This window comes from Pleurodeles waltl, chromosome 3_1 (genome assembly GCF_031143425.1).
Source record: "Pleurodeles waltl isolate 20211129_DDA chromosome 3_1, aPleWal1.hap1.20221129, whole genome shotgun sequence".
NCBI classification, from domain to species: domain Eukaryota; kingdom Metazoa; phylum Chordata; class Amphibia; order Caudata; family Salamandridae; genus Pleurodeles; species Pleurodeles waltl.
In genome coordinates this window covers 452463912-452489213 of record NC_090440.1, presented here as the reverse complement: position 1 = coordinate 452489213, position 25302 = coordinate 452463912, and the positions used below count along the sequence as shown (strand labels likewise).

General features: G+C 44.7%; 1 protein-coding gene across 5 annotated transcripts in view; it reads right to left on the bottom strand.

Annotated features, from left to right (window-relative positions):
• Positions 1–13514: 13514 nt before the first annotated feature.
• NTRK3 (neurotrophic receptor tyrosine kinase 3) overlaps positions 13515–25302 on the bottom strand; it is a 1498428-nt gene continuing 1486640 nt past the window's right edge. For all 5 annotated transcript variants that reach the window (XM_069222726.1, XM_069222728.1, XM_069222729.1 and 2 more), the window contains 2 exons: positions 25008–25166; positions 13515–16421 (listed from right to left, as the gene is read on the bottom strand). In XM_069222726.1, coding sequence (XP_069078827.1) covers positions 16236–16421; positions 25008–25166 — 345 coding nt within the window. In that variant the 3' untranslated portion in view covers positions 13515–16235. The remainder of the gene's footprint in view (positions 16422–25007; positions 25167–25302) is intronic.

The following is a 25302-nucleotide window of genomic DNA, read 5'->3' as shown; positions in this document are numbered from 1 at the left end:
AAAAACAGGTAGTTTTGTATTTGATAATTTTGATGTGTCCAGATAGTGTTTTGGGCCATTTCCTTTTGTGGGTGCTAGGCCTACCCACACAAGTGAGGTACCATTTGTATTGGGAGACTTGGGGGAATGCTGGGTGGAAGGAAATTTGTGGCTCCTCTCTGATTCCAGAACTTTCTGTCACCGAAATGAGAGGAAAAAGTATTTTGTTTGGTCAAATTTTGAGGTTTGCAAAGGATTCTGGGTAACAGAACCTGGTCAGAGCCCCACAGGTCACCCCTTCTTGGATTCCCCTAGGTGTCTAGTTTTCAAAAATGTGCTGGTTTGCTAGGTTTCCCCAGGTGCTGGCTGAGCTAGAGGCCAAAATCCACAGGTAGCCACTTTGTAAAAAACACCTCTTTTTTCTGTGAAAAAATGTGATGTGTCCACGTTGTGTTTTGGGCCATTTCCTTTCGTGGGCGCTAGGCCTACCCACACAAGCGAGGTACCATTTTTATCGGGAGACTTGGGGGAACGCTGGGTGGGAGGAAATGTGTGGTTCCTCTCAGATTCCAGAACTTTCTGTCACCGAAATGAGAGGAAAAAGTGTTTTTTGGCCAAATTTTGAGGTGTGCAAAGGATTCTGGGTAACATAACCTGATCAGAGCCCCACAAGTCACCCCATCTTGGATTCCCCTATGCGTCTAGTTTTCAAAAGTGCACTGGTTTGCAAGGTTTCCCCAGGTGCCGGCTGAGCTAGATGTCAAAATCTACAGGTAGTCACTTTGTAAAAAACACCTCTGTTTTCTGTGAAAAAATGTGAGGTGTCCACGTTGTGTTTTGGGCCATTTCCTTTTATGGGCACTAGGCCTACCCACACAAGTGAGGTAACATTTTTATCGAGAGACTTGTGGGAACGCTGGGTGGAAGGAAATTTGTGGCTCCTCTCAGATTCCAGAACTTTCTGTCACCGAAATGAGAGGAAGAAGTGTTTTTTTGGTCACATTTTGAGGTTTGCAAAGGATTCTGCATAAGAGTACCTGGTCAGAGCCCCACAAGTCACCCAATCTTGGATTCTCCTAGGTGTCTAGTTTTCAAAAATGTGCTGGTTTGCTAAGTTTCCCCAGGTGCCGGCAGAGCTAGAGGCCAAAATCCACAGGTAGGCACTTTGTAAAAAACAGCTCTGTTTTCTGTCAAAAAATGGGATGTGTCCACATTGTGTTTTGGGCCATTTCCTTTCGTGGGCACTAGACCTACCCACACAAGTGAGGTACCATTTTTATCGGGAGACATGGGGGAACGCTGGGTGGAAGGAAATTTGTGGCTCCTCCCAGATTCCAGAACTTTCTGTCACCGAAATGAGAGGAAAAAAGTGTTTTTTGGCCAAATTTGATGTTTGCAAAGGATTCTGGGTAACATAACCTGGTCAGAGCCCCACAAGTCACCCCATCTTGGATTTCCCTAGGTGTCTACTTTTCAGAAATGTGCTGGTTTGCTAGGTTTCCCCAGGTGCCAGCTGAGCTAGAAGCCAAAATCCACAGGTAGGCACTTTGTAAAAAACACCTCTGTTTTCTGTGAAAAAATGTGATGTGTCCACGTTGCGTTTTGGGCCATTTCCTTTTGTGGGCACTAGGCCTACCCACACAAGTGAGGTACCATTTTTATCGGGAAACTTGGGGGAACACCGATTAGCAAAACAAGTGTTATTGCCCCTTGTCTTTCTCTACATTTTTTCCTTCCAAATGTAAGGCAGTGGGTAAAAAAGACGTCTATTTGAGAAATGCCCTGTAATTCACATGCTAGTATGGGCACCCCGAAATTCAGAGATGTGCAAATAACCACTGTTTCTCAACACCTTATCTTGTGGCCATTTTGGAAATACAAAGGATTTCTTGATACCTATTTTTAATTTTTTATATTTCAGCAAATGAATTGCTGAATACCCGGTATAGAATAAAAACCCATTGAAAGGTGAAGCTCATTTATTGGTTCTGTGTACCTATAGTTCTTGATGAACCTACAAGCCCTATATATCCCCGCAACCAGAAGAGTCCAGCTGACGTAACGATATATTGCTTTAAAAAATCTGACATTGCAGGAAAAAGTTACAGAGTAAAACGTGGAGAAAAATTGGTGTTTTTTTCACCTCAATTTAAATATGTTTTTATTTCAGCTGTCATTTTCTGTAGGAAACACTTGAAGGATCTACATAAATGACCCCTTGCTGAATTCAGAATTTTGCCTACTTTTCAGAAATGTTTAGCTTTCTGGGATCCAGCATTGGTTTCTTTCCCATTTTGGTCACTAACTGGAAAGAGGCTGAAAGCACAAAAAATAGTAAAAATGGGGTATGTCCCAGTAAAATGTCAAAATTGTATTGAAAAATTGGGTTTTCCAATTCAAGTCTGCCTGTTCCTGAAAGCTGGGAAGATGGTGATCTTGCCACCACAAACCCTTTGTTGATGCTGTTTTCAGGGAAAAAAAACACGAGCTGCGTTCTGCAGCTCTTTTTTCCCATATAAAAAATAAATAAAATTGTCACTGTATTTTGGCTAATTTCTTGGTCTCCTTCAGGGAAACCGCAAAGTCTGGGTACCTCTAGAATCCCTAGGATGTTGGAAAAAAAGGACGCAAATTTGGCGTGGGTAGCTTATGTGAACAAAAAGTTATGAGGGCCTAAGCGAGAACTGCCCCAAATAGCCAAAAAAGGCTCAGCACAGGAGGGGGAAAAGGCCTGGCAGCAAAGAGGTTAAAGGTTTGAGGGGGCTTTGCTCAGAGAGAAGCCTGGAGACAGGGAAGAACCATAACAAGAATTTCCTTTTAAATCTCCGTCTCCAGGATGACCAGGAGCAGTCTGGTAACCAGGAACAGGGGAGGGAGGGGAATTCTCACCCTTTTGAATCAGGGGAGCAGCCTGAGGATTTAGGGGAGGGTCCTTCACAAAACCTTCCCCCTAGAAAACCATCTAGTGTAGTTGGCAGCGTGAGGGGTTCACACAGAGGTAGAGCTCCCTTTACACCTAGAGGCCAGGTTACTAGGGTTACAAAAGCTAGGGAATGATCTGCCTCTGCTCATTCCTGTCACTTCAGTCTCTGAGGTGTCCCAAATATCTAATCCAGAGGATAACTCCCTAGGCAGAGAACTCAAAAATCTGGGTAGACCAGAGGCTACAATAGCAACAGTTGACCCTAGATAGGGAAGTTTTAGCTGTGGAAAGGGAAAGACAGAGGTTGGGGTTAGTTCCCCATGATGGCAGCAGCAACAGTAGTTTCAGATGTTATGGGGTCAGGGAGGATACCATGCACTCAAGAAACTTACATAAAATTGTTCCCCCATACAATGAGGGGGATGATATCCAAAAGTGGTTTGCTGCACTTGAGAGGGACTGTAAATTACAGAGGGTCCCTCATAGGCAGTGGGATGCTATTCTTTAGTTGTCCTTCTCTGATAAAGGGAGGGACAGACACCTCACTGTTAGGGACGAGGACTCAGACAATTATGACACTCTGAAAAATGGGTTGACTTTGTGGTCTCTTTTGTCAAGGCTTTAGAAGGTTGGTTACATGGCAGCAAATTGTCTGGCTATGATTGTCTATATAATCTGATTATGAGAGAGCATATAGCTGATTGTTATAGCTGAATGTGTCTGATTTGTTTCACCAGTACTTGGTAGACTCAGATCTGACCTCTCCTCAAGAATTGGGGAAGAAGGCAGAAAAATGGGTCAGAACAAGGGTAAGCAGAAAAGCACATACAGGGGGTGACAAATAAAAGAAGAAAGATGGTGAAAAATCTCAGGACAAGCATGAAGACAAACATAAACATAAAAATTCCTCTTCAGGACACAACACTCGCCTGGGGGTGGGGATACAACTTCTTCTTCTTCCTCTTCTACACACAATAAGAAGCCTTGGTGCTATGTGTGCAGAGGTAAAGGCCATAGGCCAGGAGTAAGTCCTGTCCAGGTAAAGCCCCTGAGCCTACCACCATTAATACATCCACTTCAACTTCTAGTGCCCCTAGTAGTAGTAGTAATAGTGGTGGAATTACTGGCAATAATCAAACTAAAGGTGCAGTTCGGTTCACTTTTGGGTCCTTAGTAGAAACTGGGGTAAGTGTAGAAACCTCCAACACAGTTTCTGTCTCACCTGGTGGCATTGGCCTTGCCACTTTGGCTGATTGTCCCCTTAACATGGACAAGTATAAGCAGTCAATTGAAACAAATGGTGTTGAGGCCCAGGCCTACAGGGACACAAGTGCCACTATCACTTTGGTTACTGAAAACCTGGTGTCACCTGCACAACACCTCCTTGGGCAGAAGTATTTCCCCTTGAAATTTCTTCCCAGTTTGATAATTGTCCTTGGGCAGAAGTACCAGGTTACTGATGTCAACATCTCCACTCAGTCTCTCTCCTTAGCTGTAGTGCAACTTAGTTGGGGTGGATAAGCAGGTGGTGGTGTCACCTAGCTTGCCTGTAGACTGTCTCTCAGTTAATGACCTAGAAGCCTCAGATTTGGCTGAGGTAGAGTTTAGGACCCATGCATCCATGCTGGGTATCCGTGAGGAATTGCTTCCTCTTAATTCAAGTGAAATGAAAAAGCAAAGAGGAGAAGGAGCCTTGAATCCTCAGGAACCTCCTTGCCCCAGGTAAAAAGGGTATCAAAGTATCCCTTCCCCACTCTACGACTAAGGATACCATTCCTGTGGTGGGAGATACCTATCCTAGGGTGGAACCTGTACCAAGGGAGTACACAGCTACCACAGCTAAACTCACTGGGGTAAAAGTCACTCTCTGTGGAAACAATGAAACAGATAAGCATAACTGCACTGTTGGTAAATGTGGATCAACCCTCCAGCCCTCCCAGAGAAACCTTAGTGCAGCACCCCTGCACTCCCTATAAAGACATAAGAAAGCAGCCATGTCCTTATGTGGTGCCTTTAGGACTGCAGCCCAGTCCTGCTCCAACCCAAGAGGAACAGCAAACCTGTTCTCTCCTAGAGCCATGGGGACAAACGTTATGCTCTGCTCTGGCCTTGCTGAAACAGCACCCCTGTCTAGCACTGCAATCCTTAGGACAGAAGCCCTGTCTTGATATAGGATCCCAGGGACAGTCACACTGCCCCACTTTAAAACTTTTTAACCTTACTAATAGGGAATCTCAGAGTACGCACTTGCACTGTTCTTAAGCTAAAAATCTCCAAACAGGGCGGTTCACCTCCCCACAGGGAAGGGACCATAAAGAGGACGATAAAGGGAATAACCACTCTATTGCAGATCTACTCTCCACTTATCACCACTTAGACAATAAAGTCTCAACTGGCCAAGGTTAGCCTTATTGTCCTTCATTTGGGGGGGGTTGTGTGAGAAAATAGCCTCTTTCTAGCATGGTTACCCCAATTTTTGGCCTGTTTTCAGTGTATTTGACTCTGCCACTCAGATCCTGCTATCCGGGACCTTAGTGCTTATGGTTTGTGGCCTACTTGTCAGTATGTTTCACTGTTTTTATCAGTATGCTAACCAGGACCCCAGTGCGCATGCTCTCTCTGGTTCCAAATTTGTCCATACATACGGGTAACCCACTATTTCACTCCAAATTGGCATACTGGTCCTCCCTTATAAGTCCCTAGTACATAGAACCTAGGTACCCAGTGCATTGGGGTTCCAGAGGATCCCTAAGGGCTGCAACATTTCTTTTGCCACCCATAGGGAGCCCATGCAAAGGCTTCTACTGAACTGCCATTGCAACCTGTGTGAAATAGTTCATGCACTATTTCACAGCCATTTTCACTGCAACAGGTCACTTATAAGTCGCCTATATGTCAGGCCTTCAGACCCTGAGAGCTGGGTGCAAAGTATTTGTGTGTGAGGGCACCCCTGCACTAGTAGAGGTCCCCCCACATCATCCAGGCCCATTTTCCCAGAGATCCTGAGTGCGGGGATCCCATTTTAAGCATGCACTGGACATAGGTCAATACCTATGTCCAGCTTCACAATGATAACCCCGAATATGGCCATGTAAGGTGTCTAACAACTGGGACTTGAAACCCTAATACTGATTCCAGTATTGGCTGCACAATCCCATGAACTCTGGTGGCTCCACAGTGGACCCCCAGTACCACCATACCAACCTTCTGAGGTTTTCCAGGCAGCCACCAGCTGCTGCCACCTCATAGACAGGTTTCTGCCCTCCTGTTGCTTGAGCAGCTCAAGCCCAGGAAGGCAGAACAATGGATCTACTTTGGGAGAGGGGTGTTACACCATCTCCCTTTGGAAATAGGTGTTACCAGAATGGGAGGGGTTGCCTCCCAGAGCCTCTCGAAATCCTTTGAAGGGCACAGATGGTGCCATCCTTGCACAATCCATTCTACAATTGTTTAGGTGCCACCAAGTCCCTGCTCCGGTGCGAAACTGGACAAAGGAAAGGGGAGTGACCACTCTCCAGTCCATCACCACCACAGGAGTGGCGCCCAGAGCTCCTCCAGAGTGTCCCTGGGTTTTGCCATCTTGGATTCCAAGGTGGTGGGGCACTCTGGGCACATCTGAGTGGCCAGTGCCAGCAGGCGATGTCAGAGACCCCTCCTGATAGATGCTTACCTGGTTAGGTGACCAATCCCCCTATCAGGGCAATTTAGGGTCTCTCCTCTGGGTGTTTCTTCAGATTTTGATTTCAAGACTCCAGTAGAAATCCTCTGCATCCTTTACTTCATCTTCTATCGACAAAACAGCAGCTGACCACCCCAGGAACTGTACAAAACTGCAACAAATAAGCAAAGACAACTTCTGCAACATTGCAACTTCAGCTCAGCATGCACCAGAAGAACCGAAGGAACCTACAGTGGAGTGACAGAGTCACTTCCCTGCTTTATCAGGCACCTCTCTGCATGTACGACCGGTGGTGTGGGTCCCCTCTCCAGATGATGAGCATGAAACCAGCAACAAGGGTGGTGGACTAAAGTGACCCCAACAGTCCCAAAGTCCAGCTATCCAACTTTGGTGGAGGTGAGAGCCTGCCTCCCCACACAAGACAGTACGCCTGTGCACCGCATGACTTGCAGTTGCCAAGGCTTGTGTGCGACCGTCCAAGTAGTTCTTCATGCACAGCACAGCTTAGGTCCCCAGTACTCCATCCTGTGACTCACAGCTTCCTGAGTGGTTGTCCAGCCGTGTGGGATTCCTTTGTGTTGTGCTGCATGGGCCTTCATTTGCACCTTCTTTGTCCCTGTGCTATGGGACTCCTGTGTGCGCTGAGTGGTCTTCTGAGGGTGTTCTGAGTTGCTGAGAGCCCCCTCTGCCTCACCCTTCTGGGTAGAGGCCACCAGGTCCCTCCTGGTCTCAGGCACTGCCATTTTCTGCTAACAGCAAGCTTTGCATGTGCCAAGGCTTGTTTGTGGACTCGAATTACGTAAACCAGACTGCATTCACCCATCCGGCGTGGGACATCTTCTGCACCAACCAGGAAACCACCTCTGTCTTCTTTGGTGCAAAACTGACTTTGTCTTCTCACCGGTGGTTCTTCTTTTGCACCTTCATCTGGGTTAGGAGGGGCTTCTGTTCTCCCTGGATTCTTCGGTGCTTCTTGGACTTTGTCCCCTTCTTCCACAGGACTTCAGGTCCAGGAATCCATTGTTGTTGTCTTTCAGTCTCTTCTGGTTCTTGCATAAATTTCTATCACAACTTCTTGTGTGTTTTCTTGGGCTTTGGGGTGGGGTCTTTTACTTACCTTTGGTGTTTTCTTACACTCCCAGCATCCCTTTACACACTACACTTGCTTAGGTGGGAAACCGACTTTCACATTCCACTATTTTAGTATATGGTTTGTCTTTCCCTTAGGCCCATTGTGACATATTGGGCCTGATTTTAACCTTGGCGGACGGCGGAGGCCGTCCGCCAAGGTTCCGCCGCCAAATGACCGCACCGCGGTCACAAGACCGCGGCGGCCATTCTAACATTTCTTCTGGGCCGGCGGGCGCTCTCCAAAAGAGCGCCCGCCGGCCCAGAGGAAATGCCCCTGCAACGAGGACGCTGGCTCAGAATTGAGCCGGCGTAGTTGCAGGGGTGCGACGGGTGCAGTTTGCACCCGTCGCGTATTTCAGTGTCTGCATGGCAGACACTGAAATACTTTGCGGGGCCCTCTTACGGGGGCCCCTGCAGTGCCCATGCCCTGGGCATGGGCACTGCAGGGGCCCCCAGGGGCCCCGCGGCACCCCCTACCGCCATCCTGTTCCTGGCGGGAGACCCGCCAGGAACAGGATGGCGGTAGGGGGTGTCAGAATCCCCGCAGCCATGGAGGATTCCCCCGAGCAGCGGAAAGTCGGCGGGAGACCGCCAACTTTCCGCTTCTGACCGCGGCTGAACCGCCGCGGTCAGAATGCTCGTGGGAGCACCGCCAGCCTGTTGGCGGTGCTCCCGTGGTCGGTGGCCCTGGCGGCCACCGGCCGCCAGGGTCAGAATGACCCCCATTGTGTTTCACTATTTGCACTGTTTTCTGATAATGTACTTACCTGTTTTTGGCTAGTAGTGTATATATTGTGTATAATACTTACCTCTTAAGGGAGTATAGTTTCTGAGGTATTTTTGGCATTGTGTCACTAAAATAAAGTACCTTTATTTTTATAACACTGAGTATTGTGTTTCATGTGTGTGAGTACTGTGTTACTAGAGTGGCATTGCAAGAGCTTTGCATGTCTCTTAGTTCAGCCTTGGCTGCTCTGCCCACAGCTACCTCTAGACAGCCTGGCTTCTAGACACTGACTACATTTCACCAATAAGGGATAACTGGATCTGGTATGAAGTGTAAGTACCTTTGGTACCCACTACAAACCAGGACAGCCTCCTACACCAATGTAATATGTAGTCAGTCAATAAAGTAAGGCCAAATGTTTTCTTATTTTCAGCAACCTTTATGAGTACATATTTAGCCTATAATTACAGACTACCACTAGTAGGAAGGAGTGCAATGACACTGTGTCCGATTCATGAAGATTTTTATTTGACTTACTTGTTATTTACAACTCAATATCTTTAAAAGTAGCCCAGAGTACTGGAGTAGGTCACACTTATACATCCTTCAATCATTGTGAATCAGGCATTCAAGTGTGCTATTTTAAGTTGTTTTTTGTCTCTTGTTTGCTGTCATACAATAATTTATTTCTTGTTAGTTTCTACAGATATCATGAAACCATCCTTTCTATTGGTGCATCATTAGTTCTCTCTGCACAATCACAGTCCCTTACATGAATGAGTCCTAATAAATTAAGTGCCTCATTTATGAGGAAGTGGGGCAGCATGGCATTGCACCAAAATTGGCAGCGTTGCACTGCGTCACTTCAGAAATGCAGGGATGTGCCATATCTACAAACATACAGCACTTCCCTGTCTTTCCCCTAATGCTGGCACTAAATCTAGCTGCCTAGCACCAACAGAGGAACCCTTGCTCCATTATGCAGAATGCAGCACACATAGAAAAAGCAAAAGTGGGAAGAAATAAGTATTTCTCCTTATTGTGGCATGGGTGGTGTTAGTTTTTGGTGCTGCCTCAGATTTACGATTCCTAATAAATCTGGGGCAGCATCAAAATGCAATTGGAGTTGCAGTGAAATGTCCACAGCAACATCCATTGCAGGCCCTTTCCACACTATGTGATGCATGAGAAGGGGCCGTATTACAAGGTGGCAATAAGCCACAAAAAGTGACTAAACACAACCTTTTAAATATGGCTGAAGACATTGCACCACACGAGCATTGCTAAAAGTGATGCTCCAGTGGCACAATGGCCTTGTAAATGAGGCCCTAAATGTGGTATGAGGTCATTGCGTGTAGTGGAGGTCTACCTGCTAGTTAGTGCTGTACCCACCATCACAGAAGGACCTTTTAGGAGTACAAAATACTGGTTTCCATTGACCCATTACTACAGTTACATTAATTTCATTGCGGTCTCTTTCAAGGGAACACACTTGTATAGTGAGTCTCCTGCTTGAAAATGTGGTTAACTCAATGCCTTTGCCAGGTCACAAACATAACATCATCTGTTTTCCTTCCATATATAGGTATCTGTCTGATGGGGTGCATAAACGCACCATAATGACCAAGATCTGTCACGAAGTGCAAATACCATTATGAGGTTCCTCTATTGGTACAACAGTCAACTAGCTCAGGTTCCATTTTACTCTGCACCCTGGAGTACAATGAGCTATCACCCCACTCCTGCAAATCAGTATCGCATGTGATAGAGCCTTTATTAAAGTGAGTTTCAAAATTAACAGAATAACACATCAGCTCTTGTCTTCCGGGAAAAAGTTGATGTCTTATCCATTTCTTCCTTTAAAGTCAAATTACTTGATTACTTAAATGAAGGCAGAAACATCAATAGCTGAAGAGGTTATAGCTGTGTAAAGATGCTATGAAATATTTTCAGATTTAAATTAGGCTGATGAAATATGAAAATGAAATGTCAAAATTGTCAGTACAACTATACATATTCTTATTAGTGTTGTCACATGACGGACTGATAAGGATCCAGACATCAATGTGGTCACAAAATCAAGAGCAATAGTTTAAATAAAAAAAAGCTTTCAACATCTGTAAAGTAAGTGTTTTCATAATATGTGGACTATTGTTAACACACACTACAAAAGACTATGGCCCTCATTCTGACCCTGGCGGTCTTTGACCGCCAGGGCGGAGGACCGCGGGAGCACCGCCGACAAGCCGGCGGTGCTTCAATGGGGATTCCGACCGCGGCGGTAAAGCCGCGGTCGGACCGGCACCACTGGCGGGGTCCCGCCAGTGTACCGCGGCCCCATTGAATCCTCCGCGGCGGCGCAGCTTGCTGCACCGCCGCGGGGATTCTGACCCCCCCTACCGCCATCCAGATCCCGGCGGTCGGACCGCCGAGATCCGGATGGCGGTAGGGGGGGTCGCGGGGCCCCTGGGGGCCCCTGCAGTGCCCATGCCACTGGCATGGGCATTGCAGGGGCCCCCGTAAGAGGGCCCCTAAATGTATTTCACTGTCTGCTGCGCAGACAGTGAAATACGCGACGGGTGCAACTGCACCCGTCGCACAGCTTCCACTCCGCCGGCTCGATTCCGAGCCGGCTTCATCGTGGAAGCCTCTTTCCCGCTGGGCTGGCTGGCGGTCTGAAGGAGACCGCCCGCCAGCCCAGCGGGAAAGTCAGAATTACCGCCGCGGTCTTTCGACCGCGGAACGGTAACCTGACGGCGGGACTTTGGCGGGCGGCCTCCGCCGCCCGCCAAGGTCAGAATGAGGGCCTATGCTTTGTTCCACATTTTGTAATTGTTCGTGCAGGCACTGTAGCATTAGCTCCGTAAAAAACCCTAGACAATTCTAGTGTGTGACTATGTCTTAGATTCTCACTGTAGCATGCACTTTTATGTATGGAATATTTTTTAGATAATAAAAACTCAATCTATATATACACAATATGTAATGAGCAGACTCCTTGCATACTTTAAAGGTCCAAAATCGTGTGTTGCATAAAACACGTGTTGGTATCCCATTACACTTTTTTTGTACTGCTTTTCTGTACTTACCAAGCATGTCAGTGCATACATTTTGCATCTGTGCATGCATTTCTTCATTTTCGTGTGGGAGAGTCCCCGTGTAAACGAGGATACAACTTTGTCCCTACACCTACAATATACTGATGATGCCAGAGTGAGGGAAAACACTGAAAGCGCTCTATATAGCAAGTGGCACACAATAGTGCAGTTCAGGAGAGGCAAAGCGGCCCTCAGTCTCACACTGCACCCACCTGCGCTGGGATTCCTGTACCCTCCTTAACCTCTTGTCTGTCACTTTATACTGAGAGATGGACTGGGATTTTTAAACCACAAGGCCATCTGTCAGTTCCTTCTGTCCCCAGTACAGTCCTAATGTGCCTTAACTGGGGACAGCATAGTTTGTTTAGTAATATTTCAGTTCCAATCTGCGTAATGCTCATGTAATGAGATTGTGCCACGAAAGTCAGAATCAAATGCCACTCTCTTGCAAAACAACCTACAATATATGTGATTGAAATGTGATGTGAATGTATAGAAAAGCTTTGAATAAAAATTGTAGTGAGGAATAATTTACGGAGATTTAATGAAGTACCTTAAGATTGCAGAAAAGAAGGGTAAACATAGGGACAATGTAATGTTTTTAATGTCCGAAGGACTAACGAAATGGTGGAGTGTGGGTGTCCTTCCTTGCTCCACGGTTTTATGCACATCTCCGATCATTAGTAATGTAAAGAGGTTGAAAGCATCCTAAATGTGAACATTTTTTAGAATATTTCTTAAAGTTTGTGTGCTAGGGCATCATTTACTATGTGACCTGTTTCGACGAAATTTAACATCATACAATGTTAAAGGAAAAACATTGTTTTTCAATCTATTGCACAAATTGATTTCTAAAGCTAAAGCATTTGCTTATGGAATAGATGTACATACATGGGGAAGAGCAAGAAAGATTGATTGCATTACCACACTAAGGGGGTAATTACGACACCGGCGGTCGGTGCAATAGCGGAGGTAAACCCGCCAACAGGCTGGCGGTACCTATCTCCTCTACTATGACATTGGCAGTTTGGGAAGTTAACACACCGACCGCCACTGCAGTAAGGACCACCGGGCTGGAGACCTCAGTCTCCAGGCCGGCAGCTGTCACTAGTCTGCCCATGGCATTTTGACCCCCGCCCACCGCCATGGTTTCCGTGGTTTCGGTACCGCCATGGAAACCATGGCGGTAGGCACTATCAATGCCAGGGAACTGGCACTGATAGGTGTCTCCCCCGCCCCCCCCACTCTCCAGAGTTCTCCGCCACCCTTCCCCACCCCTTCCTGACCCCCAACATATACACACATACATGCACATACATACACACCCATACACACATTCACCCACGCATTCATACATTCATACACACTCACAGCAACACTCATGAACATACATCCAGGCACACACGCACTCACATGACAACGTGCACATACACACACACACACACACACATTACACACACATGCACACATAGTCACACATTCCCCCACACACGCACACAACACCCCCCTCTCCTGTCGGAGAACCTGACTTACCTGCTTGCAGGGGGTCCTCCGACAGAAGATAGGACATCTCGCTGCTGCTGGTAGCAGCGCCACCTAACCACCGTCCGCCGCCATGACCGTTGCCGGAATTCCACCAGCCTTCTGGCAGAATTCCGGCTATGGTCATAATGCCATGGACAGTCGGTAGCCATGGTGACGGTATGTTGGTGGCCGTCGCCGTGGCGGTAGGCGACATTTGCCGCCAATCTTGTAATGAGGGCCTAAATATATTTAAGGAACTGGAAAAGGAAGGGGCATTTAAATGTGGTGAAATTGCAAAGTTCTTAGGAAACCATAGTTCAATGACTGGAGAATATCATGCGCTTTCACTTCAAATACCCTAAAATAAAAATGTTAATACTTCTGAAACATTTCTTATCTGGAAAACCTGTGCACAAGAAAGTGGAAAGGAAAGAAGAGTGAAATAGAGGGAAATTTTGTTTTCATTTATCTTTTTATTAGTTTACTTCTATGCGGTGGTTTATAAACAACATTGATAGAGTATGAAGTGCTATGAGAGTGTAATGTAATCTATCTGTCAACAGCTTAGTTCCAGTCAAAAGAGCCCCAGAACTCCTGATCTTAACACCACACTGCACTGAGTTTAAATACTGGCGTTTATTTTTTCAGTGTAATACCTAAGGTCCGAGAATAATACAGGCAACATAAAGGGTCACAACACTGATTTCTGCTCCAGGTTTTAAATCTCCATTTAGTGTTGGTCTTTTGGTTCAGATTTCCACCTTACTGTTAGCCTTCAAGGTATTAAAGTTCATAGCTTTGCTCAATTTCCCGAATAAAGGGCAAGAGAAGCCCATTCTGACCTTGTCTTTATAGCTATACAATTTTTCATCAAAGGGTTTATGATTGTATTACTGCATCAGTATGGTACATCACATGGAGGACGATTACTTGCATCCCTCTCCGTCTCCCCAAATGTAAAATGCCATTTTGACATTCATTTTGTCCTTAAGTACTGAAATATCAACACTGGTAAGCAAGAAGTAAACAGTTTATAGTCATCCCTTCTACCTACAGAGGGACTCAAAATCCTCGTTTAAGGGAAACTAAACTAGAACCTCAATTTTCCCCCTGTCTAGAATCAAAACGTGGCAGTTAGCTGTTCTTTTCCACTTTCCACAACAATTGTGCAGCGAGAAAACAGATCTTTCTTTTCTTACACAGTGTTCTCTCATTGGTACAGATTTCTTCTGATGGCTGCCTTTATGCTGTGACTCCAGTAGCCGCGGCCATTGTTCACCGTGCTTGCCATGCCACTGTCATTCTCTACAGATGAAAGGGAGACTTTTCCAAATTCCTAGTTCAGTCATCTTTCTTTTTTACTTTGTAAATGCATGCGTGTGGAAAATGCAGAAGCTCTTCTCATCCTTCCATTCCATCGACAGACAGGGCCAGCTTTTCCTTAGGATAAAAAGGCCTTGTGGTTATTTGTTGATCTGACTCACAGTGAAAACGCACTCTCGTATACCAGAACTTCTTTCTTTTAGGTTTAAAGGCTTGCGATGTCTCAAACGATAAATATCTGCAATGTAAGGATGGTTGATATTTTCCATGCAGTCCAGCGCCGGTTCTGACAAAAGGCCAGCCATCAGGGATCTCACAAAGTTTTACTTTATGCCACATTCTCCAATTTAAGACATGTTGTTCCAAAGAGGGGAGAAAGGGGAAGCCAGAGGGCGCACCCATTATATGATAAGAGCACAACAAGATCATCTCAAATGAAAACTCAACTTGTGAATGTTTATGTCCCAAGAGGAGCTCGCAGAGAACAGACACGTTTTGTACCTCTGTAGTGTCCCACAACGCATGATAATACCTAAATGGTAATTGTACGAAAAGGCAATTGCAGGCAGTATTTTCAGCAAATTCTTTTTTAACATTTTAGAAAGGACCTGTTCACTTTAGCAACCTTTGGAAATGCAATTTTACTCCTGGACTCTGTTGTCTTCTTTATTTTCCTTGTCACCATTAGTGATCGTTCCATGTATTTATTTTCTAAATTAAAACCTCCCCTTTTGTAATGGCTTCTTCCCTTCCTTTGATTTGCCCAATAGAAACATGGCCTGAGACCCCTACAAAGACGTTCAATAAGCATGACTGCTTTGTCTTCACAGAAGCAGAGGGCAACCTTCCACTAACAGATTTCACATAGTCAGCAATGGCAAAAGATGTGCTGACAATGGATGACAACGAGGAGTGATCTACAGAAACTTAGGAACTTGTGTGAGCACAGTGGCTCCTGAAACACATTTGTGAACCACATTATTATGCTGGATGGATGTAAGACGACGAATGCCACAATGTTATGTTTCCTGACACTAATTTGCACATCTGCATTGTAAGTTTTGTAAAAAGTAAGAACTCGAGTTAACTCAAACAATATCATTTTTTTTTTTACCCGTAGGTGCCATTTACCTTTTCATAAAGCATAGATTCTGTACATTTTAACAATTAGCAAATTATAAAATTGTCCTGAAAGTTTGAATCTGAATTGCAGGTAAATGTCCATTTTTCATGTAAATGGCTAAATGAAAAATTGTTTTTTTCAGTTTTCCATACCCCAGAAAACTGACATTAAGCAAATCTCAAACTTCAGTGCAAACTGAAGTTAATCAAACCAACCCGCCATGGTTATATAGGAGATATGACTCCGTTAAGATTTGGCTGATCCCCATTGGACTTTTTGTAGACATTTCTGGCTATTTGTTCCATCGCAGAGCTCATTCTTCAGAAAGGGGCAATGCACGTAGGGGAACCCAACATAAGGATGTCACACTCTCCACTTTGGATGTCGTTGTTGCAGATTCCGTACAAAGTCTTGATCCTTTTGCATTTAATCAGAACAAGAATAAATGTGGCCATAATTTTCTGAGATCAACCTCTGCTTGTGTGCAAGAATTCACGTGGGGTTTCCAATCTCCTTTGATTTTTGTTACATTAGTTTAATTTGTATATATTGTATTGGCGGGAAAGATATAAAAAGCCTAATTTCCATTACAGGTTTTTTTTTGTGTTATGTGTAGCAGGCACTTGAATTTCTCTTTATATGAAGACATTTTCTAGGAGTGGGACAAGAGGAAATGAGAGAGGAGAAAGAAGGACATTTGGGCAGCAGTGTTTGTAAAATGGCCACTGTTAGCCAAGTATGTCCAGGTAGATTGGTGAGGCCTTGCCCAGGGCGTGAAGTATCTTGTAGATATCCTTGATGTTAAGCCGTTGCTGGGGTTCTCTTTGCCAACATCCCAACATAATGTCGTAGACTTCTTTGGGAGAGACTCTGGGTCTTTCCAAGACACGTCCTTGGGTGATGCATTCAATAACCTTTAAAAAAAAGAATACAAGAAGTAGATTACTGTTCAGTACCTATACATATTTTATGGGTTTAAAAAACATAATGGTCTGCACTGTGGACTATTCAACTCAAGGGCATTGTTTTTATTTGAAAAGGTACAAGTTATATGTTTATTATAAGTACTATAATTAACAAAGCAGTGATCGCAACAAAATCTGGGATGTGCACTTCGCATGGTAAGAATTTTATGCCACTCTCTTTTAAACTTCAAACAACTCCTTTTTTTAGGAACAACTGTAAGTCCGGACCAAATTAGTGCGTCCTGATAGTTTATAGGGGAAGGATACCTTAACGTCAGCTGTCACAGCCCAATGTTTGTATACATTATAAACATCACTTACAGAGTTTAGGAAAAGGCAATTCTAAAAGGTTTAGCAGGGTACAATGCAACATGTCCTACTGTCATAATTACCGATCGACCAGGCTGAAAGAAAAGTGATAATGCCATTTTGCTTTTCAATCAATGTTATGGAATTACTGCTGATGCAGGGGTGTAGCTTCCATCAGTGTAGCAAGCCCAGTGTCATTAGGGCCCAGAGGCCGGAAGAGCCCAATGAACCTTGATTATTGGTGCATTTACAAATTAGAGTCAAGGGCTCGTCTCCTTCCTTGCACTAGGGCCCATGACACACTAGCTACGCTAATGTGATGAGGCTAAATATTGTCAGGTAATACAAAATGTATCTGGTGAAATATATCCCTGTGCATGAAGCAGCTTCTGAGTAGGAATACAATTTATCAGCAAGTCAAGTGGTAAAATATGCTACTCATCCAAAAATATATTTTAAGTTCAGGAGCTGGTAGAGAGTTTCTAAGGGACGAAATGCACCTGCCTCATTACTTGTGGAAATCTAAGAAACACCAGAAAGCAATACATTAAATTGTTGGTGGTCATTCTAAGTGCAGCCTAGAGCGCCCCTTATTTTAAGTAATAAATTCCATCATATTTTTTCCTAAATTGGGTATTGTGATAGGATAATCAATTATTACTGGTATAATACAATTATTACCCATTGCACCCACAAGGAGCTTACTTTAACACAAGGTGGTATGTTTTCCTTTTGTAAAGGATGGCATTTACTGCTAGCACTGCTTATCCACTACAGCCGATATTACTGTAACCACCGCTTTCGTGTTATATGATATTGTTCATGGAACTGATGTCGTGGACAATCAGTAAAGATTTTGACTTGACACACTGAACAAATCGATGCAACCATACCTAAAATCCACTTGCAAAGCTGAATCACAAACAGAAAAAATAAATCTATGTAATACAAGAATGCTATCACTTTGCTACTTAAACCAGAAATTAAAAATAACACTTGGTTAAAAAAAAAAAAGGCAAATAAAAAATCGATTTTCACAATAATCGAGAAAGCTGGGATTGACTGAGTTATATGCAAATGCATTCGCAGCCTAATTTGCTATTCACTGAGAAAAAATGAAAACGTTTTTCAGACTGAGTTCCTGTGGAAGTGGAATGGGTACCAGACACTGCAACAAAGGCACGTGCTTGTCTCACATCTGTGGCTTTAAATATTTTTAGGTAGCAGTGCATATAAAACGGAATAGTGATCAGAAATGCCTTAGTTTTTTAAAAGCCGTGACCTAGTTTAATTTATTAATTTCTGAACCGATACTTTAACCTACATCCACTAGAAGACAGTTGTGTTAAATATTATCCAGTTTACAATTAGTTTTTCTATCAGCTCAGATTGCAATGGTGAGACCACAAGTGAGTTTCAGAATGAACAGAATGACACATCAGCTCTTGTCTTCTGGGAAAAAGCTGATCTCTGATCCATTTCTTTCCTTAAACTCAAATTTCATGCTGGTGCAAACCAAAAACAACTTATTTCTCATACAAGGTAAATGTAAAAGTTTCCAAAAAAAAAACAAGTAACATTTTTTGGTCATTTTCAAAATTACACAAGATTATTATTTTACTGCAAAATGGGGTTTGATGGGCATTTATTTATTTGCGTAAGAGAATACCTCATGCAGGCAGCTCATAAATGATATATCAAACTTGGCATGTTACATCCGGATTGTCCACATAGTGTAGAGTCATCAGGTTTGCACACCATCCATTGGCATATGTCTGTAGTTCAAGGGTCAAAGAAAGGAATAAAGCACAAGCAGCAGAGATGCCCGCCTGCATGATACAGGCTGTAACAACCCCTTCTGAAAGGAAGCCAGTAAAATAATAGTCTTCTCTTACTTTCCTGTATTTACACGTGGCCAGGCAGGCGGACCACGTGTCTCAGCAGTGAGAGGGGAGAGAGGGTTACTCACATTTCTTCTTTCTTTGAAAGTGCTGTGATTTAAAATGCTCTGCTTTGGAATATTACATAGTCCCGTTAACGGTATTGGGTAAATTATGTTTTCATAATCACTTGTGTTATCTGGTGCCTAGATTCAGAATTATTAACTCTGAATTAACGTAATGGAATCAAATTCATGAGGATTTCACATTTAAAATACAAATAAAATAATGTTAAAATTGCAATGCTACACCCAGAGAGTTAATGTATGCATTTAAATGAAAGTTACTACGTACTAAATTACTTAATCCCACAAAATTCTACATACGCATGACATCATATTCAAATTGGAATATTCTTGCATTAATACAATAGACGTTGGTGGCTCATTCTCTGAAACCTGGCAGGAAACGATCAAATTTCGTATTTGTTTCGGTCTTCAAACCGCATTTATATTAATTTTATTTTATGAAATTACTGTTGTTTGTATGCACGGATATTAGTGACCTTCATTTGCTTCCCAATCCTTTTGAATGAGACTCTTGTTGTCAAACTAACTTTGTTCGAACAAAATGTTGAATGCATGGCATTTTAGAAAACATTCTGGCTGATCAGCACCTCACCTGATATTTGCTAAGAGCGACCAATAATCGTTAAGAATGTTATTGCCTGCGTTGGCTACATCATTTTTCAAGTGTGACACCGACATCGGGTTTAGATAAATATGTAAAGGAGAGATGACGAAAATAATCATGTCTGATCACTAGCTATAATTAATGCACTCTCAGATGTCCTTTTGTTTTGTCTGGGTTTCTAACTTTACTACATAAATCACTCTGATCTGCTGAACCGTGAACTGAAATGTTCTGCGAGGACATTATTATGCTTAGCGGATTCAGTGACATTAAAAGTTTCTTAAATACGCTAATACTGGTATCTTGAGATGGTCAACATTGAGTACATCTGCCTGTCTTTTTTTTAGTGAGCTTTGCTCCATGATAGATAGTTTGAGAGTGATGCTTTATTTAAAGTGAACAATTTTGACATATTAGGATTTGCCTTTCAGCAAATCACCCGAAATAGGAAAGATTCTACACAGTTATCACCCAAAGCATGATGGTATGCAGTCTGTTACAATCACCGCTTTGCTACTGCATATATGCAACCTCTATCCCTTGTTTTAAAACGGAAGGACATATGGACACCTGTTACACAGTTCCTTGATAATTATGCAAAAGAGTAATGTGTCCCTCCACCCAACATGCGAGAAGTTCTACAACCTCCTTGACTTCCTACTTCGCCCTACTACTTTATTGCTATGTATCCTTTGTTACTCATTTTAGGACTTATATTGTGGTTTTAATCACACAGTGTTTTATATGAACTATGTGCTTATTTTCTCCTTCCCTTTTATTCACTATTATTTACTTGGTTGTGCTATGTGTTTCCACTGCATTATTACTTTTCTCTCAATAAACTTACTTCTTTAAAACTTAAAAAAGATAGTTTGAGAGTGGTAGCAGTCCTTTAGTAAACTCCGTTGCTTCACATTAATTCTACTGTGCTTCTGTAATGCTGTGTTTGTGTAGCACTCACTCACATAAAATATCCGCAAATTTGTGCAGCACTCTGATCACTTGAGTTTTAGTTTTTTCCCTACACTAATTACTAGATGTAATGTTAATTCATGGTAAATGCACTATTCACATTCGAATGTTTTGAGATAACTAACAGGAAGTGTCCCTTGTTATTGGTATTGTGGTCTTCTTGGGCAAGGAGGTTTGCAGATTTAGCGAGCAGCAATTCTATTTGCTAGATGAACTGAATCATTTCTGAAATCCTAATTATATTGTGATGTGATGGGAATTTTTAGGTGTTTTAGCTGATCCAACCACCTTCAGGTTCAGAGATTACACACTTGTGCAGCATTGCAAGTCATATGGTACATCAGTCAACAGTAGCAGTGACCTGCAAGATCTCAGGCATGCATGTTAGAAACTTTGATCTGGTTGGGCCAAAATGTTTCTGGGGCCCTGTAGGAAAGTACCATCTTGCCTGGCATGTTACCCCCATTTTTACTTGTGTGTATGTTTGTTTTTGCCTGTGTCACTGGGATCCTGTTAGCCAGGACCCCAGTGCTCATAAGTTGTGCCCTGTATGTGTTCCCTGTGTGGTGACTAACTGTATCACTGAGGCTCTGCTAACCAGAACCTCAGTGTTTATGCTCTCTCTGCTTTTAAAATTGTCACTGCAGGCTAATGACTATTTTTACAAATTCTGATTGGCACACTGAAACATCCTTATAATTCAATAGTATATGGTACCTAGGTACCCAGGGTGTTGGGGTTCCAGGAGATCCCTATGGGCTGCAGCATTTCTTTTGCCACCCATAGGGAGCTCAGACAATTCTTACACAGGACTGCCACTGCAGCCTGAGTGAAATAACGTCCACGTTATTTCACAGCCATTTTATACTGCACTTAAGTAACTTATAAGTCACCTATGTGTCTAACTCTCACTTAGTGAAGGTTAGGTGCAAAGTTACTAAGTGTGAGGGCACGCTGGCACTAGCCAAGGTACCCCTACATGGTTCAGAGAAATTTCCCCAGACTCTGTGAGTGCGGGGACACCATTACAGGCGTGAACTACATATAGGTCAATACCTATGTGTAGCTTCACAATGGTAATTCCAAACATGGCCATGTAACATGTCTAGGATCATGGAATTGCCCCCCCAATACCATTCTGGTATTGGGGGGACAATCCCATGCATCCCCGGGGCTCCACTATGGACCCCGGGTACTGCCAAACTAGCTCTCTGGGGTTTTCTCTGCAGCCACCGCTGCTGCCAACCCTCAGACAGGTTTCTGCCCCCCCCCCCAGGGCTTAGGCAGCCCAGTCCCAGGAAGGCTGAACAAAGGATTTCCTCTGAGAGAGGGTGTTACACCCGCTCCCTTTGGAAATAGGTGTTAGGGGCCTGAGAGGAGTAGCCTCTCCTGGGCTCTGGGAATGCTTTGAAGGGCACAGATGGTGCCCTCCTTGCATAAACCAGTCTGCACCGGTTCAGGGAGCCCCCAGCTCCTGCTCTGACGCGAAACTGGACAAAGGAAAGGGGAGTGACCACTCCCCTGTCCATCACCACCCCAGGGGTGGTGCTCAGAGCCCCTCCAGTGTGTCCCAGACCTCTGCCATCTTGAATGTAGAGGTGTGAGGGCGCAATGGAGACCTCTGAGTGGCCAGTGCCAGCAGACGACGTCAGAGACCCCTCCTGATAGGCTCTTACCTGGTTAGGTAGCCAATCCTCCTCTGAGGGCTATTTAGGGTCTCTCCTGTGGGTTTCTCTTCAGATAACGAATGCAAGAGCTCACCAGAGTTCCTCTGCACTTCTCTCTTTGACTTCTGCCAAGGATTGACCGCTGACTGCTCCAGGACGCCTGCAAAACTGCAACAAAGTAGCAAGAAGACTACCAGCAACATTGTAGCGCCTAATCCTGCTGGCTTTCTCGACTGTTTCCTGGTGGTGCATGCTCTGAGGGCTGTCTGCCTTCACCCTGCGCTGGAAGCCAAGAAGAAATCTCCCATGGGTTGATGGAATATTCCCCCTGCTAGTGCAGGCACTAAACTTCTGCATCACCGGTCCTCTGGGTCACCTCTCATCTTGACGAGCATGGTCCCTGGAACACAGGTGCTGGACCTAAGTGACCCTGACAGTCCAGTGGTCCTTCTGTCCAAATTTGGTGGAGGTAAGACCTTGCCTCCCCATGCCAGACAGTAATCCTGTGTAAACTGCAGCTGCTAGGGCTTTTGTGCACTTTTGCAAGACTTCCTTCATGCACAGCATAGCCCAGGTCCCCAGCACTACGTTCTGCATTGCCCAACTTGCTGAGTTGGACTCCAACTTCGTGGGACCCTCTTGTGTTGTGCTGAGACGACCGCCGTGCTCAGATTTCTTGAACGCCTGTTCAGGTACTTCTGCGGGTGCTGCATGCTTCTGCATGGGCTCTCTCTGTTGCTGAGTGCCCCCTCTGTCTCCTCCTCCAAGGGGCGACCTCCTGGTCCTCCTTCCTGGGCCCTTGCAACACCCAAAACCCTTAATTGCGACTCTTGCAGCTAGCAAGGCTTGTTTGCGGTCTTGCTGCGTGGAAACAACTCTATGTACTCCAGCTCACCGTGGGGTATCTTCTGACCAAAGGAGAAGTTCCTGGCACCTTCTGTTGTTGCAGAATCTTCAGCTTCTTCCACCCAGAGGCAGCCCTTTTGCACCTTCATCCGGGGTTTAGTGGGATCCTGCCCCCCGGACACTTGCGTGACTCTTGGACTTGGTCACCTTCCTTTGCAGGTCCAGGAATCCATCTGCAGTGCTTTGCAGTCAGTTGTTTTCTTTGCAGAATCTCGACTTTACTGTCTTTCTGGGGTAGTAGGGTAGGTTTACTCTACTTTTCAGGGTCTTGGGTTGGGGTATCTTGGACACCCATTGTGTTTTCTTACACTCCCAGCGACCCTCTACACACTACACTAGGCCTGGGGTCCATTTGTGGTTCGCATTCCACTTTTGGAGTATATGGTTTGTGTTGCCCCTAGGCCTATTGTCTCCTATTGCATTCTATTGTGTTCTACAGTGTTTGCACTACTTTTCTAAGTGTTTTACTTACCTGATTTTGGTTTTTGTGTATATTTTACGTATTTTACTTACCTCCTAAGGGAGTATATCCTCTGAGATACTTTTGGCATATTGTCACTAAAAATAAGTACCTTTATTTTTAGTAACTCTGAGTATTGTGTTTCTTATGATATAAGTGGTATAGTAGGAGCTTTGCATGCCTCCTAGTTCAGCCTAAGCTGCTCTGCTATAGCTACCTCTATCAGCCTAAGCTGCTAGAACACTACTAATCTACTAATAAAGGATAACTGGACCTGGCACAAGGTGTAAGTACCACAAGGTACCCACTATAAGCCAGGCCAGCCTCCTACAGGCCCTTCGTGGTTTCTCATCAAAGTTGCAGTGTGTAATTTTAGGAAAAAAGTAAACTGGGCAAAAGTAAACTACTGTAGGGGTCATTACGACCCTGGCAGTCAGTGCTATAGTGGAGGTATTACCGCCAACAGGCTGGTGGTACCTACCTCCACTATTATGACATTGGCGGTGTGGCCAAAGCCAAACCGCCAAGTCAACACACCGACTGCCACAGCGGTAATGACTGACGGGCTGGAGTCTTCAGTTTCCAGCCTGGCGGCCGTCACTAGGCCACCCATGGCATTTTGACCCTGCCCACCGCCATGATTTCCGTGGTTTCTGTACCACCACAGAAACCATGGTGGTAGGCACTATCAGTGCCAGGGAATTCATTCCCTGGCACTGATAGGGGTCTCCCCCGCCCACCTCCTCAGACCCCTCCCCCACCCTCCTCCTCCTGACTCCCCCTCCCCACATATACACACATACACACACACCCCTAAATACATGCATACACACATTCACCCACGCATGCATACATACATACACACTGCAAAACTCACAAACATACATCCAGGCACACATGCAAGCACATGACACAACATGCATGTACACACACACTCATGCACACACGCATTACACATGCATGCACACAATCAAACACAGTCACACACAACACCCCCACCCTCCTCTCCTGTCGGAGAACATGACTTACTTGATTGCAAGGGGTCCATGATACAGTAGATGTTTTTTTGCTGGTGTGGTGCTGGCAGCAGCGCCACCTTACCGCCGTCCGCCACCATGACCGTCCCCGGAATTCAGCCAGCCTTCTGGCTACAGTCATAATGGCATGGATGGTCGGTAGCCACAGCGATGGTATGTTGGCGGCCATCGCCATGGCAGCAAGCAGTATTTGCCACCAATCTCATAATGAGGGCCTGTGTTTGTTGCCACCTAGTTGTGCTACAGCATTACTTGCATCACTAATGAACAGGCCTGGCTTACTTTGTATTATTATAAACACATGTGACATGATTGTGAGGACACTAGTAGTATGGCCTGGAGCAAAGTGCCTGTCTGTCCTCTCCTTGTGAATGCCCTTGCCACAGAGAAGCACATAAAGCAAATGAGACTTATGACAGGAAAGTGATTTCACAGTTCAAAAAGAACTTGGTCAGTTTGCTAATTTGAAACTGCATCCATGGGACTGAAGGACGTTTCTTCGGTTAGACGGTATCTCATTCACTGAAGCGCCTTTGCTAAATACTCATTTATTTACGACATTCTCAATGCCTGTGAGCACCATCCCTCCTTTCGGTTTAGCCATACTGTACCTCTGTGTTTGAGAGCTGAAACCAGGGCTGCTTCCCGTATGTGAAGATTTCCCAAAGGATGACCCCAAAACTCCACACGTCACTCTCTGTGGTGAATTTCCTGTACATTATGCTCTCAGGAGGCATCCAGCGGATAGGCAGCATGGTATGGCCACCCACCTAGGAGAGAAACAGGCATTATCATTGTTCAGCTGACTTCAGGGAAACAAATAAACCTATACTTTATCACAAACAGATGTCAGCAGCGAGTACTTAGTCCACTAAGGTTTTCCTGCATCTAAACTGTGCCTAAATA